Below are 17,161 nucleotides of genomic sequence, written 5' to 3' on the forward strand. Positions count from 1 at the left end.
ATTAATTAATTTTTAAGTAGTGATTAACTCGATTAAAATTTTTAATCGTTTGACAGCCCTAGTATTTGTATGTGCCCTGTGACTGGCAAGCAACCAGTTTCAAAGTCAGCTTGGATTGGCTCCAGAACACCTGCAACACTTGTGAGGATTAGCAATACAGCTAACGATTGGAAAGATGGAAAGGTCAGCAATACATTTAAGAACTCGGGCGGCAGAAGAATGATCTTGTCTTTCAAAATGAATGTTTTTTTTTTTTTTTTTTTTTTTTTTGTCAGTCAGTAAACTTTGAAGCTCAAGTTAAACATGATGACTGTTGAGTCACTAAATAGACCTACTGTTTTGGTTTGAGCTCCTAAAATGTATTTTGCATGTGTCTGGTCCCAAAGGCTTGATGGGGACTTCAATAATTTCGACAAGTTGATAAAAACATCTGTAGTAGGATGAATTTTGTTTAGTGTTAGGGCTGCAAGGCACTGAAAACACTGTGCAGTGTTTGAGGGGAAGAATATATCACGATCAGCCAGCATTTTATTTATGTCAATCAGAAACAATAGCAGCAATGCAGCACATTAAACCTCCAAAAATTTGAACCGATGCAGCAGGTGTGACATTTTAGTTTGGCCAGAGAGAAAAAAGTTAGAGGCCAGAGTGACAAGCAGTAGTAGCAGCAGCAGCATCTGTGGGCCTGGCAGCTTCACAGGTTGCACCCAGTTGACGTCATGGGCCTTGTGTGCTAAGTGCTGATCACAGCCAGCCATGCGCCACTACATCTGTTCTCCATCAATTTGATCCTTGACCTGTCCAAATGCTCAATGTGGCTAAACGGATGGGAGCAACTTGATGGGATTGTTTTTGGCTAATGTAACTATAATTATGTCTAATTGAGGAAATATTATATCAAGACATTACAACTAAATGAGACTGGTGAGAACCTCAAAAAGTCAATCAAGTTGGGGATTTAGAAAAATACAAATTGGGGGAATTTTGGTGATTATTTTTGACAACCATTTATAACGTAAAAGAGACCAGTGTTGTAAATAACGGCGTTAGAGTATAACGGCATTTCTAATGGTGCTATTTTTTTCTAATTAAGTAATTTTCCCATCTTTGCAATGCCGTTACCGGACTGAAGATGTGAAGGGGCGCGTTACAACAATTTGGTTGAATGAAACACGAGTTGTCTGATTTTGTCACACATTCGCCCGCCTGCCTGCCCTGGATAGAGCAGAGGGGGAGGGGAAGGAGAGTAGTGGGTGGTGACGCTGTTGCAAACACAATGATGATAGGCTAGGTGGGGTTAGCATAGCATTCACGTTCTTGTTAGCATTAGCATTCAGAGTGACGAGCGTTATCTTAAACCCCCAGTCAACTTTTTATTTACATACACTTAAGGGTGTCTAGGTGGGTACAATTAATTGAAAATAACAGTAGTGGATAAGGTTTTTTTTGTTTTGTTTTGTTTTTTTACCTACGTAAAAGTACAGATACAGGGGCAAAAAAAATACTTAAGTAAAAGTACAAAAGTTTAAGATTTATTTTACAAGGGAAAAGCAAAAGTATTTCCTCCAAATGCAAAAATGTGATTTATTATACTTGAAATATAAATATATCTTATAACCGTGCAGAATGGGGAAAAAAGTAATAAAATTGACTGCACTGTAAACAGAAGCTTAACAAGTTCAAATTCCTAAATTTATTTTCATGGTGGATTGCAAGCTGCTATTAGGTGCATCCCCCATCTACTTTACAAGAGTGTGCCGCACCCAGGGGTTAATTTGTGCCGAATCTTGTTTTGGCTTTCCTGTGTTCCGGGACTTATTTGGGCAGATCCGGCACCTCTTGTGTATAGAAAATAATATTAATATGTGGACCGGCGATTTCCGTGGCTCGTTCGTCGTCGCTACTATGTCCGATTCTTTCTTCGGGGAGGTGGTGTGGTGTATAAAAACACAGCGACGCCTCAGATAGCTGTTGCATGGAGACGTTTATTAACCAAACAAAAACCTGCGAGGGACAATCAGCCAGTCAACACGGGCTCCAGTGCAACTCTCCTTTTCGCCCCACCCTTACACTCGGCCACTTTTTCTTCTACGACAAATTGGCAATGCCGGTCACATTAATGGGACAGCGGCCCTGTGGGGATGCTGGTATCAATGTTTTTTATCAAAATTTAACGTCATTTGAAAGAGTCAGAGATTAGTTGATGCACTAAAAAGCTGGACCAACAAATCATGCCCCTGACATTAAAAAAAAAAAGAAACAAAAACAAAAAACTGGAAATTTGCGGCATCTGGGGAGCAAGCAGCCAGGAACAAACGGTATTTCAACATGCCAAAAAGACAGTTACATTTACGTTTTTTTTTTTTTTTTTTTTTCAAAAAGAAGGAAGATGGATGACAACGAGTCAGAAAAGCTACAACCGGCGAAGAGGGCACTGCAGCGATCATGCTAACAGGCAGGACCAGGTACAGCATGAGGCTAGCGCCGCAGCAGCTAGCCAGGTTCACGGACAGCCAGCCAAGCCGGGGCAAGAGGTGGCTACCGTGGCAGCAGCTGGTTAGGTTCAGCGCCACCCAGAGTGGGGGCCAGCTACAGCGCCAGCAGCCAGCCAGGTGGACCACCAACAGCCGGAGCAACAGGTCAGTACCCTTATGGGAAAGTCGGGTCTTAGAAGTTACAGTAGACCTGTTGAGAAACTAATTGCTGACTGTACTGTCATAACATTTATACCATTGATATTATCTGAAATTGAGGATTAAGTCCCACAGCATGGCAAGTGGGAATTTGTTGTTTTCAGCACCATTTTCTGCATATGTTCCAGGACCTTTGTCCATCTCGTCATCCCTGCGCTGTCATATATACTTTGCGTTCCGGCACCTTATGATTTACAAATTAAGCACTGGCAGCACCCATTTTAAGGTGCGCTGCTCTCACTGTTGTTTTTTATTGGCCAGTATCTTGTTGACCTGCCTCATCTTGCTTGTACTCATGTTGCTCCCTCTAGAGCTCAATAATGGTACATCTACACGGGGCTTATTGATTGCGCTGAAGGCATGAAAACGAAACTATCAATTACCATTGAGAGAAAAACCAATTAAAAAAAGAAACGTTTAACGCAGGTGACAATTTGAACAGTGATGGAGAAAAGAGTAGATACATGCTGTAAAATGTAGTGAAGTAAAAGTAAAAAGTACCACTTCATATTTGTACACTTAACTTTACTTAACATTACTCACCAGCCGGTAAGTGTGTGTCCACTCCAGGCTCCTTTTGTGAAACACGTGTCAGGTGCTGCTTGGTAAGTTTTGTTTTCTTATTTTGGCTAAATATCACATGTTGTTTAGCCTTTAAAAGTCTGCAGAGTGAGCATCACACACTAAATGTTACTTGTTGTGTTAGCATAGCTTTAGCATTAACCATGGTGAGTGTTGTCTTAAAACCTTTAAAAAACTTTTAACATAAATTTCGCAACGTCCAGGTGAGTTTAATTAGTTGAAAATAATGTACTGTTTTCCTGCTCAGTGTGTATTATCATCATGAAGACGGTGATGTCCTTGTACACTCTACAATTATGTGCTTGTCTGTCAATGTGCATTCAAAATTGTGGGAAACCTTTTTTTTTTTTTTTTTGTTATTCATGGACTGAAACGTTTGAAGTTTACAGAGAAACACATTTCCACTTTTCGACTGATTATCTGTTTAAAATGTTCTAGTAGGCTTTTTTGTTTTTGCTTTTAGTAAAAGCCAAAATAATTGTCCCAAAGTCTGATACAGCCAACATTATGTAATGTGTTTGGATACCTTTTGAAATTATAGCCATAAAGTTACACTTTTGTTTGAATACCATGCATTAAAGCATTTACCCGACATGTGTGAAAATGTGCACATTTTTGCAACCACAACATATCCAGCGTTTATTTGTATTTCCCATCTCAAAGATGTTTTCACAATTTAAGGTTTCGAATTGAAGTTGTACAAGAATGCAGGTCACTTTAATGTGAACACACATTTTTAAATAAATTGTCTCAGAGTCTCCTTTTTTAAATATCACAATATTATGGGATGAATTCCATGTTTCCACTTAAAGACTAAATGAAACATGAAAATATACTGTATCATCATTCGATACATAAATAAGTACTGGCCAAGTTGGACTTATATGGCTTTTGCTGAAGTGTCTCCTGATAACACAGCCAGGTCGGAGATGTTTTGTGCAGCAGAGTTACTGTCTCGAGACACAAAGCCCACTGGTGGGATCAAACAGGCTTATCTTCCCATCCAAAGTTCCAGTCAGCAGCTATGGGATAAACAACAGAAAATGCCATAAGTCTAGTTAGAGCACCAGTTTGCATATTCAGTATAGACTTGGAGCCACAAAGCAAACCACAGGTAAAAATGCAGTTAAAAAAATACCCAATGGAGTGATTTGTCTACATTTGACCTGCATCAGTAGTAAGCCTGAGATTTCTCACCATGCAAAGTCTAGCTAAACCTTGAGTTTATTCTCCTTAGTAGGCCCCAGACTACTGAGCAACAGTTTGAATATAAGCTAATAAAAACTGTCAACATTAAATGTTTGCCACATAAAGAGAAAAATTAAACAGCTAAACAAACAGATAAATATTGTCACTTTACAGGAGGTATATATTTTATTAGGTCCAGACAGAGACTTCACTATCAGTTGATGGGAAACGGGCTGCGGGGCCGCTCCATTGAGGACCTATTTTCAAAAATTCAAATATTTTCAAAACCAAAGTCGCTAGCGACCTAAAACCAGAACAGGCACCTACCTTAAGCATATACTGTATTAGTTTTAATGAGCAGCGGTTCCCTAATACAATTCTGATTAATTATTTTTTTATATAACAGAACTTAACATGGCTAAAATTCTCAGATTTTACGCTAGATGCACAAAGGTCACCAAATGCAGTGATAATCACCTATGTTTTTAGGATCAATAGCTATATTTAGCATATCATATAAGTTTTCGCCCTAAATAGCGACTTTTTTTTTTTTAATTTAGTGCAATTTTTCAACAGCTGATAAATCACTCATTTTCACATCAGAAACTTAATACTTGAGGAAAGCATGCAGAATCATCTTAATTTTACTAAACAAAAGCTAATTTTGCATTTTTCTACAATCACAACTTATTTAGGTTGAATTCCAATGTCACTATTGCCTCAGCACGTCTTGCTATCTGGCCCTAATCGCTTTTAAATTGAAATGTTACATAAAATAAAACACGTGAAAGCCATTTTTTTGTATGAACGCAGAAATGTCTAAATCAAAATTTTTTATTACCAAAAAACAGGCAGTTGGCCGAAAATTACCTGATTATTTGAATGTAAAGTTACGCTATTGTGTATGGATACAAAATCCAACATGGCGGCCATCACAAAACAAGCTTTTTAAGTTGGAAATTCATGTAAATAAAAGCGTAAATCCCGGAATTTCTACTTATATGAACGTAAAACAGACTAGATTCTTGGTTAAAAGCAAAAAAACGGGCAGTTATCATTCATTTTACGTAAATAGTTCAAGCTATATTTATGCTAATTTTTTCCATTTATTTCATTTTAATCACAATGTTTCAAAGTGCATGCATGGTGCTATTTTATATAATAACTGACCTTGAATCCTCGACCAAATCACTTGAGACACTCCTGCCTGCTTGTATGCACCAAGACCTTTGTCCTGTTTTCACCTAAATCCGGCGTTAGAACGCAGCATGTGTTTGAGTTTTCGCGGTGAAAGCGGCAACGACGCGCTGCCTGACCCACCCCCCTAAAGGAAGCCGTGGCGCAATGTCTGTAGGTGCTGTCTTGTCAACCGATAGTGAAATCTATGATCCAGTAATCGAAATGCGCCAATTACCGGTACTAAAATTGTGATGATATAACATACGACTTGCAATATATTTGTAGTATTACTACAAATCCTGCTGAAGCTGCTGCCTCCCGGATAAAGCGAATGAATAGGTGGATGGACACTGCAAATTTTTGACCTATTCCCATGATGCATTTAATACCAATAAAATAAAAACTACACAGTACCACTGCACTACAGATATTTAAGTATTCAAAATGCCAGTCAGGCAGTTTTGAGTTGCATGGTGGGGAATTATTTAATAGTCAACAATTGGTGCATTGAACAAGTGCTTCAGATGCGGCAAATTCGGGGTGCTAATATTTTCCATGTGGATATTCAGCGATTTACGGTACATCGTAATGAGATACTACTAGAAAATCTGCCGTTTTCCTAGAAGCTTGCATGTACACGTGTAAACACACACAAACACACACAAAGATGTGAATTCAGCACACACATAAGCACATGTTTATGCAATCACCGCTATATTTCTTTGTAAAAGGAAGCATTACCTCATTTCTAACAGTCAGCAGAGCAGCTTTCATCACAGCACTGATTGAAAACAGCGCTTTGACGTGAGCATTACATACCATTATTATATATTACATAGAATTTACTTATGCTAGTTCCTACGGAAAAAATGCAAATGGCCTGTACTTATGTAATACCCAAGAAAGAATCCATGTTATGAATGTTTAATGGTCTTAAAACACGTTGATTAGAATCCTCTCAAATTAATTTTCAGACCCTGACGATACCTGCTGTTCATTCTGTTACTTATTTTCTAAAATTTACAATTCCCAACACAATATTACATCATATTGCGCCATTGTTTTACTTACAACTATACATACAACGTACATACATACAAATTTCTTCTGCACATTCCAAAGCTTTTTGATGCAGACAAATCTATGAGCAAAGCAGCTGCATTGACCAGCTGTACTTTAAGGGGGATTGATACATTTGACTCTTCACCATGACCTCCTGTTCAGTGACCTTAGTCTAGAATCACTTCTCTGTCTGGGGTGTGCCCCTGGGCTGTTGCTACACATGCTAAGGAGTTAAAAGGTTCAACGAGCAGCTTCATTACCAGAGACGTGCATTCAGGGGAGGCAGTCAGGAAAAAATGAAATTATAATATACTACCGTAGTATATTAAATTTTATTTTTTGTCATTTGGTATGTATTTATAAACAGTTTTCGATTCAAATCCAATAGGAAAATGACATTCAAACTAATGGAAAAAAAACCTCATTTGCTTTTTTCAAGTGGTGCACGCGAAAAAAATTACTTTGTGGATGTCCATGAGAAATCAACTTTTCTGCTTTCCCCTTGTCTTCTGTTTTCAATGAGTGGAGGTGTCTGGACACAACACAAAATGGATTTTCCGACATAAAGAACTTGCCTAGAAGCCTAAATAAGCACGAATAATAAGCCACTCAAGTTAAAAGTCAGCACTGAAAATTTAGTCCTTTTCAGCATTAAAAAAGATATTTGTCCAGAAAGATCGTAGCATGGATTTCATGTACAAAAAAAGGTAAAACCATAAAGGTATTTATTTTGGCTTGAAATAAGTTAAATTGTAATAATATACAGTATATACATTAATATAGAAGCATTTGATCCCCTTGTGGTTTTGCAAGTTCACCCACTTAAAAAACAAGTAGAGGTCTGGAATTTCAATCATAAATGCATTTCTACGTATAGAGACATAATGTAAAAAAATCCTAGAAATCACATTGCATGATTTTTAAAAAATAATTTATTTCTAATATACTGGGGTTCATAAGTATTTTTACCCCTGAGAATCAGCAATAATTTTGACACTCAAAGAGTTGTCAGTCTACCTTATAAAAAGTCCACCTTTACCCCATGAGTAAACAACCACCCACCACCCGTTTCAGCTCAATATTGTCACCTGTGCACCCCACAGACAGTCATAATACAACTGCTACCATGGGCAAGATCAGAGCGCTTTTGAAAAACACCAGAGAAAAAAATAGTTGAGCTCCACAAAGCTGGAAAGGCTTTGGGACAATTGGAAAGCAGCTTGGTGAGAATAAACCATCTGAATGATGCAGAGGGGTCATGGGAGAAAGTCATGAGGTCAGATGAGACCAAAGTAGAACTTTTTGGTGTAAAATTTACTTGTCGTGTGTGGACGAAAAGAAGGATGAGTACAATCCCAAGAACACCATCCCCACTGTGAAGTATGTGGGTGGAAACCTCATGGGCTGCTTTTCGGCCAAGGGGACAGGACATCTGTACTGTGTAAAGCAGAGGATGAATGGTGAAATGTGTTGTCAGATTTTGAGCCGCAACCTCCTTCCCTCAGTCAGGGACCTGAAGATAAGCCGTGGCCCGATATTCCAACATGACTATGATCCGAAGTACACAGCCAAGCTGACCAAGGAGTAGCTGCATAAAAAGGATATCAAGGTTCTGGAGTGGCCAAGCCAGTCTCCAGACCTCAATCCAATAGAAAATCTTTGGATGGAGCTGAAACTTCATGTTTCTCAACGACAGCCCTGAAACTTGACAGATCTAGAGAAGATTTGTGTGGAGGAATGGGCCAAAATCCCTGTTTTCATATGTAAAAACCTGGTGAAGAATTACAGAAAGCGTCTGACCTCTGTAATTGCAAACAAAAGCTTCTGCACTAAATATTAGCACTGATTTTCTCAGGGGTGCAAATACTTATGAACCCCAGTAAATTACAAATAAATTATTGAAAATCATTCAATGTGAGTTCCGGATTTTTTTTTTCTTTCTTTTTTTTCTTTTTTTAGATTATATTTCTATAATTGGAAAAGCATCTATGATTGAAATTTCAGACCTCTACCTATTTTCTAAGTGGGTGAACTGACAATATCCCAAGGGGTGGAAATATTTCTGCTCTTCACTGTATATATTTTTATTTGTGTTTGTAAATCTGAATGGTACTCAGTGCATTACTCGTCATGAACCTCATAGCACATCACTGTTCATTACTGAGAAAAAGCAACAGGCTTGACATGCTGTGTTGCAGAGAGAAATATATTGTTAAAATTTTACAACTTCTTTGTTGCACACTTACAATAAGCATCTACAATCCGTCGCATTCCACTTAGGCGACCTCCGACCTGTGTTCACTGAGGCTAACTTGAGCTAAGCTGACGGCTACTAGCTCCTAAACGTAGGGTTCATGTTGGACTACGAGCTGCGTGACTTCCTTGAATTTTGAACTTCTATAAAAAAAAAATTAAAAAACACATCATAGGTTTGATCTTGTATGAAAGATTCACCAGCAGGGTCAAAAGTCCTCATGCACTAAGATAAACCGGGGCCTGATTTATAGGTTTTAACAGTTATGCCGTCCTAAGAAATTTGTTTTTCCCTTATGAGAAGGTTTTATAGGATATGATCTCCCATATTGTCATGACATGGCTTTGTGCACAAGGGAAGTTGCAACATTTTTAATAGTTATTCTGAAGTCTCCCTCGAAGCCATAAATCTAAAAGTTGCATGACATGTCATCTCTATTACATAATCTAAGTTATTGTTGGGCAGGCTTCCTCGATACATAGTTCATAGCACGGGGAAAAAAATGTGTTTTTAATTTTGATGATGGGAGCTATCCAAATATTGGCGAAAGTGTCAGAAAATACTGTAGTGTTATATTCTGGCGATGTGAATCACACAAAATGTCCGTCTAGTGAGGTTTTGAATGAACAATAGAAATGCGTTCGTCCATGAAAATGATTGAAATGATCACACAGAAGAGCACAGACTATGACCAAAGTAACAGGATGTTCTGCACAGATGGAAAGCAACATGCACACGAGAGATGGGAAGCGGCGCCGTAAGTCATCTATGAGACATGTGCTACATCACAGAAAGACATGAGAAGTACTGTAGCAACCATGCATTAGACCACATACTGTACATATTCTAGCTGGTGAGTTATTCAAAAACAGGTTAACGCCTTTAACCAACAATATGAAGGGAATTGCTTTCATTGCAACAAAATATACAGTTGTGTTCAAAATTATACAACCCCCACAGTAGATAAGTGTTTTTGCAAGTTTGACATTATTTATCATCTTGTTTATAATCACATTAAATAATGACATGTCAAATAGACAAATACAATTGAAATAACACAATTTTGGGGGGGAATATTCCAATTTATGGCCTTTCTGTGATTACTTCATTGACAAAATTATTCAACCCCTTTGGTATGTATAACTTTAGTATTTAGTACAACATCCTGTCCAACAATGACATCCTTTAGACGTGAAACATAGCTTGACACAAGTTTCTTGCAGTGATCCACACGTATCTTTGCACATTCCTAATGGACAGAGGCCTCCAGTTCATTAACATTTTTGGGCTTGCATTCTGCAACTGCCTTCTTCAAGTACAACTAGAGATTTCTAATGGGACTTAAGTCTGGTGATTGTGATGGCCACTCCAAAATCCTCCAGCACTTCTTTGTCAACCAAGATTTGGTAGCTGTTGAGGTATGCTTAGGATCATTGTCCTGTTGGCAGGTCCAACCTCACCCAAGCCTCAGCTTTGTCATTGACTGGATGACATTTGCATCCAAGTTCTCCTGGTATTGAACTGAATTCATAATATCTTGCACATGCTGAAGATTCCCTGTACCTGAAAAAGCAAAACAACCCCAGTGCATGACTGACCCCCCCACTGTGCTTCACAGTAGATAGAGCAGTGGTTCTTACCCTTTCTAAAGGTACCGAACCCCACAAGTTTCACATGTGGATTCACAGAACCCTTCGGAATTCGATAAGAAAGCATTTATTTTCAAATTCAAAACCAATATATCTAAGCTAGCAATCTAATAATTTAGCAAATTCCTATTCAAAATTCTTCTCATTTGACAGCATGTTTTATAAACAGGTCAAAATTTGAGACCAAACTACAAATTGGTCTACTGTATTCCCTCATACCAAGTGCGAGTCAACCTTCCACTGTGCAAACCGGTTCCTCCTCCCATCAGATCGAGGACTAGCAGTTAAAAGAAATAGATTAAGTCTGTAAATTGGGAGCAAACCAGTCCAGAACCTGGTCTAATAAGCAACTTTTCTTAGATTCAATAAGCGTACGAAACTAGGGCTCTGCATTTCTTTACCTTCGCCGAACCCCTTAGACTTATTCACCGAACCACTGGGGTTTGATTGAACCCAGGTTAATACACACTTAGATAGAGTGTACTTTTCTTTATTGGCATCATTCTTTCTCTTCCACACGTACCGTTGATCCATTGGCCCAAAAAGTTCCAGTTTGGTCTCATTACTCCAGAGAACAGTATCCCAAAACCTTTGTGGTTTGTCCACATGGTTTTAGACATACTTCTTGTCCTTTCTAGTCAGCAGGGGGGTTGCGCATGGAAGTTTTGCAAGGAAGCCATCATTTCGCAGTGTGCGTCTTATTGTCTAGGATGAAGCCTGAATACCTTCCTATGACATGTCCTGTCTTAGTTCCTCAGGTGTCACCCGGGGATTTTTCTCCACCTTTCGCTTCAGGTATCGCACAGAAGTTGCAGACAGTAACCTCTTTCTACTACGCACAGGTAGCGTTTCCACTGTGCCTTTAGCTTTAAACTTGCGGATTAAGCTCCCAATTGTGTCTCTTGAAATTTTTGGTCCTTTTGCTATCTTTCTATATCCACATTCTAGCTTATGAAATGAAATGACCTCTTCTCTGAACTTTTTTTTTTTACCATTCCTTGCACTTCACCATTATAATATTTACCTGCAGTGTATGTTTTGACCTATGGAGGGCGTCATGTTTTATGTAAGCATATATGAGCAATTGACACTCGGGGTTCATGATGTAGTTTGTCACTGTCACTAGTTTCATAATAGGAAATATGTTTCTCCAATAGAGGGCGCTCATGCTCTTTGGATGAATAATGCTTAATTTCTGTAGATTTTTTTTCTCTTGCCGTAATTTTTTTTTTTTTTTTAATTTCTTTGGTTTAATGTGGGTATGTAATATGTTATAGTACAATATAATAATAATAGTTCATAAAGATAACGTTGTGCTGTGAAAAAAATATACCATTGTTTAAAAAAAAAAAAAAATTAAACATCTTAAGCAGTTACTCACAATGTTACTCGTTACTTGAGTATTTTTTCCCAAATACTTTTTTTACTTGTACTTGAGTAAATTTTTTGGTTGACTTACTTTTACAGTCATTATTTTGAAGTAACGCTACTCTTGCTTGAGTGAAATCTTTGGCTACTCTACCCACTTCTGACTATCATGAAAAAAAGTTTGTTTTTGTTTTTTTCTCAAGAGCAAAGCACCCATATTGTCTGCTGAGTATCGTACAATTTTGAACAAAATCACCAAATTAATCTTAATTTAAAAAAAATAAAACAAAAGCAAGCACTATACTAACCATATGTAGCAGAGCTCATTAAACATAAGGCAAGTCTTCCATTTTTGATCTGATTGCCCCCAAATGAATGGGATGGACAGAACGATTGTCCAGTCCCGCTCCAAGCCAAGTGCCGGTCGCTTCCGATTTACACATCATCTAGTATGTCAGGTTACGCAATGCCATTGGATAATGGTCTTCTCTTTTGGGCAAAGTCCAAAAAGTCATGCTTAAATAAACTTTCTTTGGAAGAACCGCAGGACAAGCAGTTTCAATCTCTCCCAACACCTTTGGAATGAAATAAAATCTATATCGTGAGCCAGGCCCCCACTGTGTTCCACCATAAGTGGCTCGTTACAGATCTTTATTTTCCGGTCCCAGTACTTTTGCTCACACGGCGTATCTGCTGAGAGAGAAGCATGGCTTCCTGTTTAACGCTGTTCCACCTCTATTGAACACATGCCTCCTGCTCTTAGAGAAGTTCTGTCTCAGCTCAGTCTCTCACTCAGATGTGACATTCTAGAGCAGACGCCTCTGTGTTTGCTGTCTGACCATCAAATGGAGAACTTCCGAGGGGCAGAAAATAAAAAAAATAGAGGAAAAGTAGTGGGAATATTTTCAAATGCCAACTGGCCACAAATGAAATAATACAGTGAAAAAAGTCAAGTGGGACGCCAGCTGCATTTCTTTCCAGGCTGGAAAGAGCAAAGATGATACATGTGGACCCTTGGAGACAAGAGCCAATGGGATGATTCACTTCTTCTTCCAAGATCTGTGTGCATGTGTGGGGGGGGAGCCGATAGACAACTGTTGGTGTCAGTAAGCGGTCACTGCTCTGCGCTCTTGCAGCTAACACGAGATATAAAAGAACTTATTGAAGCACAACAGATGAAATTATTGTCACTTCATCAAAAGATTCAGTCAACACTTAAATATTATGCCTGTTTCCTTCCCATTCCATTTTCAAAGAACACACATGCATGCACTTAAAAACAGAGATGTCTAAGAGCAATTGTGCATCTCAATCATCATAATCTTCTTTAATGCTTGACACTTATACATTCTGTGCGCAAATCGGATACGACACATTTGCAACACTGTCTGGGGTTAGCCGATATTAAACTATAAGGGTATTGTGTCTTATGTATACAAACAACGCTACAACATTATAGAGGTAGCAAATACATACAAATGGCTCTAGTAGGAGCTCTTTCCCTATTTTTGTTGTTGTTTTTGTTTTTTGATGGTACCGTCAGAATCCAGGCAAATAGAATAGGTATTGTTTTTGAAAACCAAATAATGACTTTTCATTTTTTGTTAGACATTGTCTTAATGAAATTGGAAGGAATACATAGGTGAACATTGTGAGTCAATGGGTTAGGGCAGGGGTCTCCAAACGATTCCACATAGGGCCGCAGTGGGTGCATTATTTCATTTCATTCCAACATAACAAGATGAAATCTTTTCACCGACCTGGTGTTTTACAAGTGTAATCAGTTGATTCCAGTCAGGCGCTGCTTGTTTTTTTGCAGGAGCCTCATTGGTTAAACTGTTTGTGCTTGATCGGTAGGAACAAAAACCAGGACACACACACACACCCCTTGAGGACTGGTTTGGTTAGGGGATGCACATAACCGAGAAAGGACTACGCCTCTGCACTATCAAATCCTGCTAAACAACAGAAAGCCTAATCTTCATTTTATTTGAGAACAACCTAAATAGTTAATGAAATAAATGAAACACTTGTACATGAGCTGATGCAGTATGACTACAAAACTAGCCAGGTTTTAATTATTGCTTGCATTTAATATGAACATCTTGCCAGTGCATCATCTAAACTCCCTGGATCCGTTATCTTAAAGTTACACTCCACCAGAGGCGATTGCTTTAAGACTGCAAGGAAAGCTCAGCTTCCCCTAAAACAGGGGTCGGAAACCTATGTCTAGTGAGCCATATCTGGCTCTTTTGATGAGTGCATCTGGCTCTCCGCCAACCCGTCATCTTAAATGTGGAATGGCCGGCTTGCTTTACATTGTTACCGGCATTGCCAAAGGGCCGCTGTCCTTTTCAATTTGACCAGCATTGCCAATTTAGCGTAGACGAAGAAGTAGACAAGTGAGGAAGAGAGAGAGGCAGGTGTTGAGAGAGAGTTGCGTGCAATGCACGGGGGCGCAATGTTAATAAGTGGCTGTATCCCCCGCTGGCTTTGTTCTTGTTAATAAAGTCTCCATGCATAAGCCATCCGATGTGTCCAGGTGTTTTATATACTCCGCCACCTCTCCGAAGGAAGAACTGGAAGTAGGAACGATGAATGAGCCATGGAAATTGCCGGTCCACTCCCTACTACGGTTCGGAGTTGAAAGCACCGCTTAACAAAAGTGCAGATTGGTAACAACATGAATAAGCTGTGATGAGCTGATGGTGCATTCACTCATTGAATTTGGACACGTCAAACGTACGTCGCAATATTATGCTTCAATTCATTGCCCATTGGGTGTCCTCCTGTCATGGATTGTATAGAGATGAGCGTTACAGAGCCTGAGTTATGCTCCTGCGTTGCGGTGACGGCGAAGCGACTCCATCGTCAATGAACATTCGATAGTTCTGTGGCAAAGGAATGTGTTGCTCTGTAATTCACCGACAAGCCACTAGAGGGATGTGGTGTTGCGTGTACGGTTTTGGGGAAGGTTATCGACTTCCTCTGGTTTTCTTCCGGTTACCCAATGCCAATGGAGGAAAAAATAAAGAATGCAAGATGGAGAATGCAGAAGCATAACTCAGCCTTTATGCTTATGCGGCAGACCTACGCCGCCAAGGCGTATTTAACGGAGAAAAAAATAAATAAACAATGCAAGATGGAACGCTTGAATGTGGACTTTCAGCTCATCAACAATGAATAAATGTTGATTATACAAATGTTGAGGCGCAGGCGACACAGAAGACTGTTTCGAGGCAGTCTGTCCGACTTTTGATGCCGCACAGAGTTCTTGCCTCGGGTGGAAACGAGCAAGCTGTGGTGGCTAGCTTCAAACTGGCATCGAGCACTGCGTGCATTATTTTGTCCGATGTCTGCAAAGCCCTCTGGCCCGATTTGTTTGCAGTGTCCTACAACCAGCCAGTGGGAAGCCATAGCAGATTTCTGGCGGCTATGGAACTTCCCAAACTGCGTTGGAAGCCAGGGTGACCCAGAAAGATGCGTACCCATGAAAATTTCAATTGTGACTTTGATTAAAAAGCTATTTATTTCAAATTACAACCACACATTATTCAGTTTATGGAAGACCATTCACCAGAGTTTCAGCTATTTCTGTCAATTTTTAGTCAATTTATGGCTTTCCCAAGATGTGTTCCAAATGTCCACCATTCCGTTGCAAGCAAACCTGTACTCGTCTGACAAAGTTGTCAATCACTTTTACACACTCCTCTTTCGGGATGGCTCTTCAAAGACAATGTATACCAGGGAAATCCACAAACAATTGAGGAACTGAAAACTGCCATCACAGCAAAAATAAGAGCCATCCCGAAAGAGGAGTGTGTAAAAGTGATTGACAACTTTGTCAGACGAGTACAGGTTTGCTTGCAACGGAATGGTGGACATTTGGAACACATCTTGGGAAAGCCATAAATTGACTAAAAATTGACAGAAATAGCTGAAACTCTGGTGAATGGTCTTCCATAAACTGAATAATGTGTGGTTGTAATTTGAAATAAATAGCTTTTTAATCAAAGTCACAATTGAAATTTTCATGGGTACGCATCTTTTTGGGTCACCCTGTACTTGAAGTGTGAAACGTAAAGAAGTCACAGACTCACAGCAAACATATGTACACAATAAATGATGAAGTGCACCAACCAAAAATATGACAAAGTGATAAAAAGCTGGCAGTTTTTGGCCGACTGGGTGAACGCTTCTTGTGGCCACTCGATTTCGAACACACACATACTTGTCTCAGTGGTTCTTCCATTTTTTTATTCAATCACTGACTGACCTCCAGTCCTGTATTAACAGCAATCTATTCCCAAGAATTGCTTGCCATTTGGCAATCTTCATAATGTCTTGACGAGACATTGTAGAAGTTGTCGTACTTGCGGTTCGTTGCTCTCGTCCGCTTGGCATGTAGCAAAATCCTGCTTGACAATGGCGGTGATTTCGCCAGAAACAACAGTCTGAGCAACCAATCACATTCCATTTCCGCCGCGTCATATGTGTTGACGTGACGCGAAGTCCCAAAATTCTGGAAGTGCACGTCAGGCTACGGCGCAGGGTCGTAAATCGGGTCTTCCTTGACGGCACAGGTCTGACGCGGAAGCATAACTTGGCCTTAACTCAGGCTTAACTCAGCTTTTAGTCTCAGCCGGCAGTGGGACTGGCCCCTCTCAACTCAATGCCGAGGTGACAGGAGTACCTTATATAAAAAAAAATGCGCAGGGATAAATGAAACCACGAAAGTGAACTGCTTGGCACCCCAAGTCAAGTCAATTTGACTTTTATGACTTTTTCGCCTCTCAAATTGTCACCACTTCCAGGAGATCGGCTGCCCTGAGAGGCTTAACCTTTCTCGGACACTGTTATGCACATGTCCCCCTGGTTGCGGTTTCCATTTCCAGGAAATATACGCAATGCCACACCATGTTTGTATTTTTTATTTTCCAAGTGATGTGTGCGCGATTGAGCAACGATTGTAACATCCCAAATAACGATGTTAGGCTTTTGTTGTTGTTCTCCCAATATTTATTTAAATCACAACTCGGCAACTGCTTGTAAAAGCTGAGCATGACCTCACTCTCGCTCCCATGTGTGTTTTGTGTCACAAAAAGAAAAACAAAAACATAAAAACAGCGCTTACAAAACACACGCACACACACACCCACACACACACACACACACTGTATGGCTCT

At 39.5% G+C, this 17,161-nt stretch overlaps 1 protein-coding gene across 3 annotated transcripts in view; it reads right to left on the reverse strand.

Annotated features, from left to right (window-relative positions):
• Positions 1-297: 297 nt before the first annotated feature.
• wdr27 (WD repeat domain 27) overlaps positions 298-17,161 on the reverse strand; it is a 98,531-nt gene continuing 81,667 nt past the window's right edge. For all 3 annotated transcript variants that reach the window (XM_057849057.1, XM_057849054.1, XM_057849056.1), the window contains exon 24: positions 298-4,297. In XM_057849057.1, coding sequence (XP_057705040.1) covers positions 4,223-4,297 — 75 coding nt within the window. In that variant the 3' untranslated portion in view covers positions 298-4,222. The remainder of the gene's footprint in view (positions 4,298-17,161) is intronic.

This window comes from Corythoichthys intestinalis, chromosome 10 (genome assembly GCF_030265065.1).
Source record: "Corythoichthys intestinalis isolate RoL2023-P3 chromosome 10, ASM3026506v1, whole genome shotgun sequence".
NCBI lineage: Eukaryota > Metazoa > Chordata > Actinopteri > Syngnathiformes > Syngnathidae > Corythoichthys > Corythoichthys intestinalis.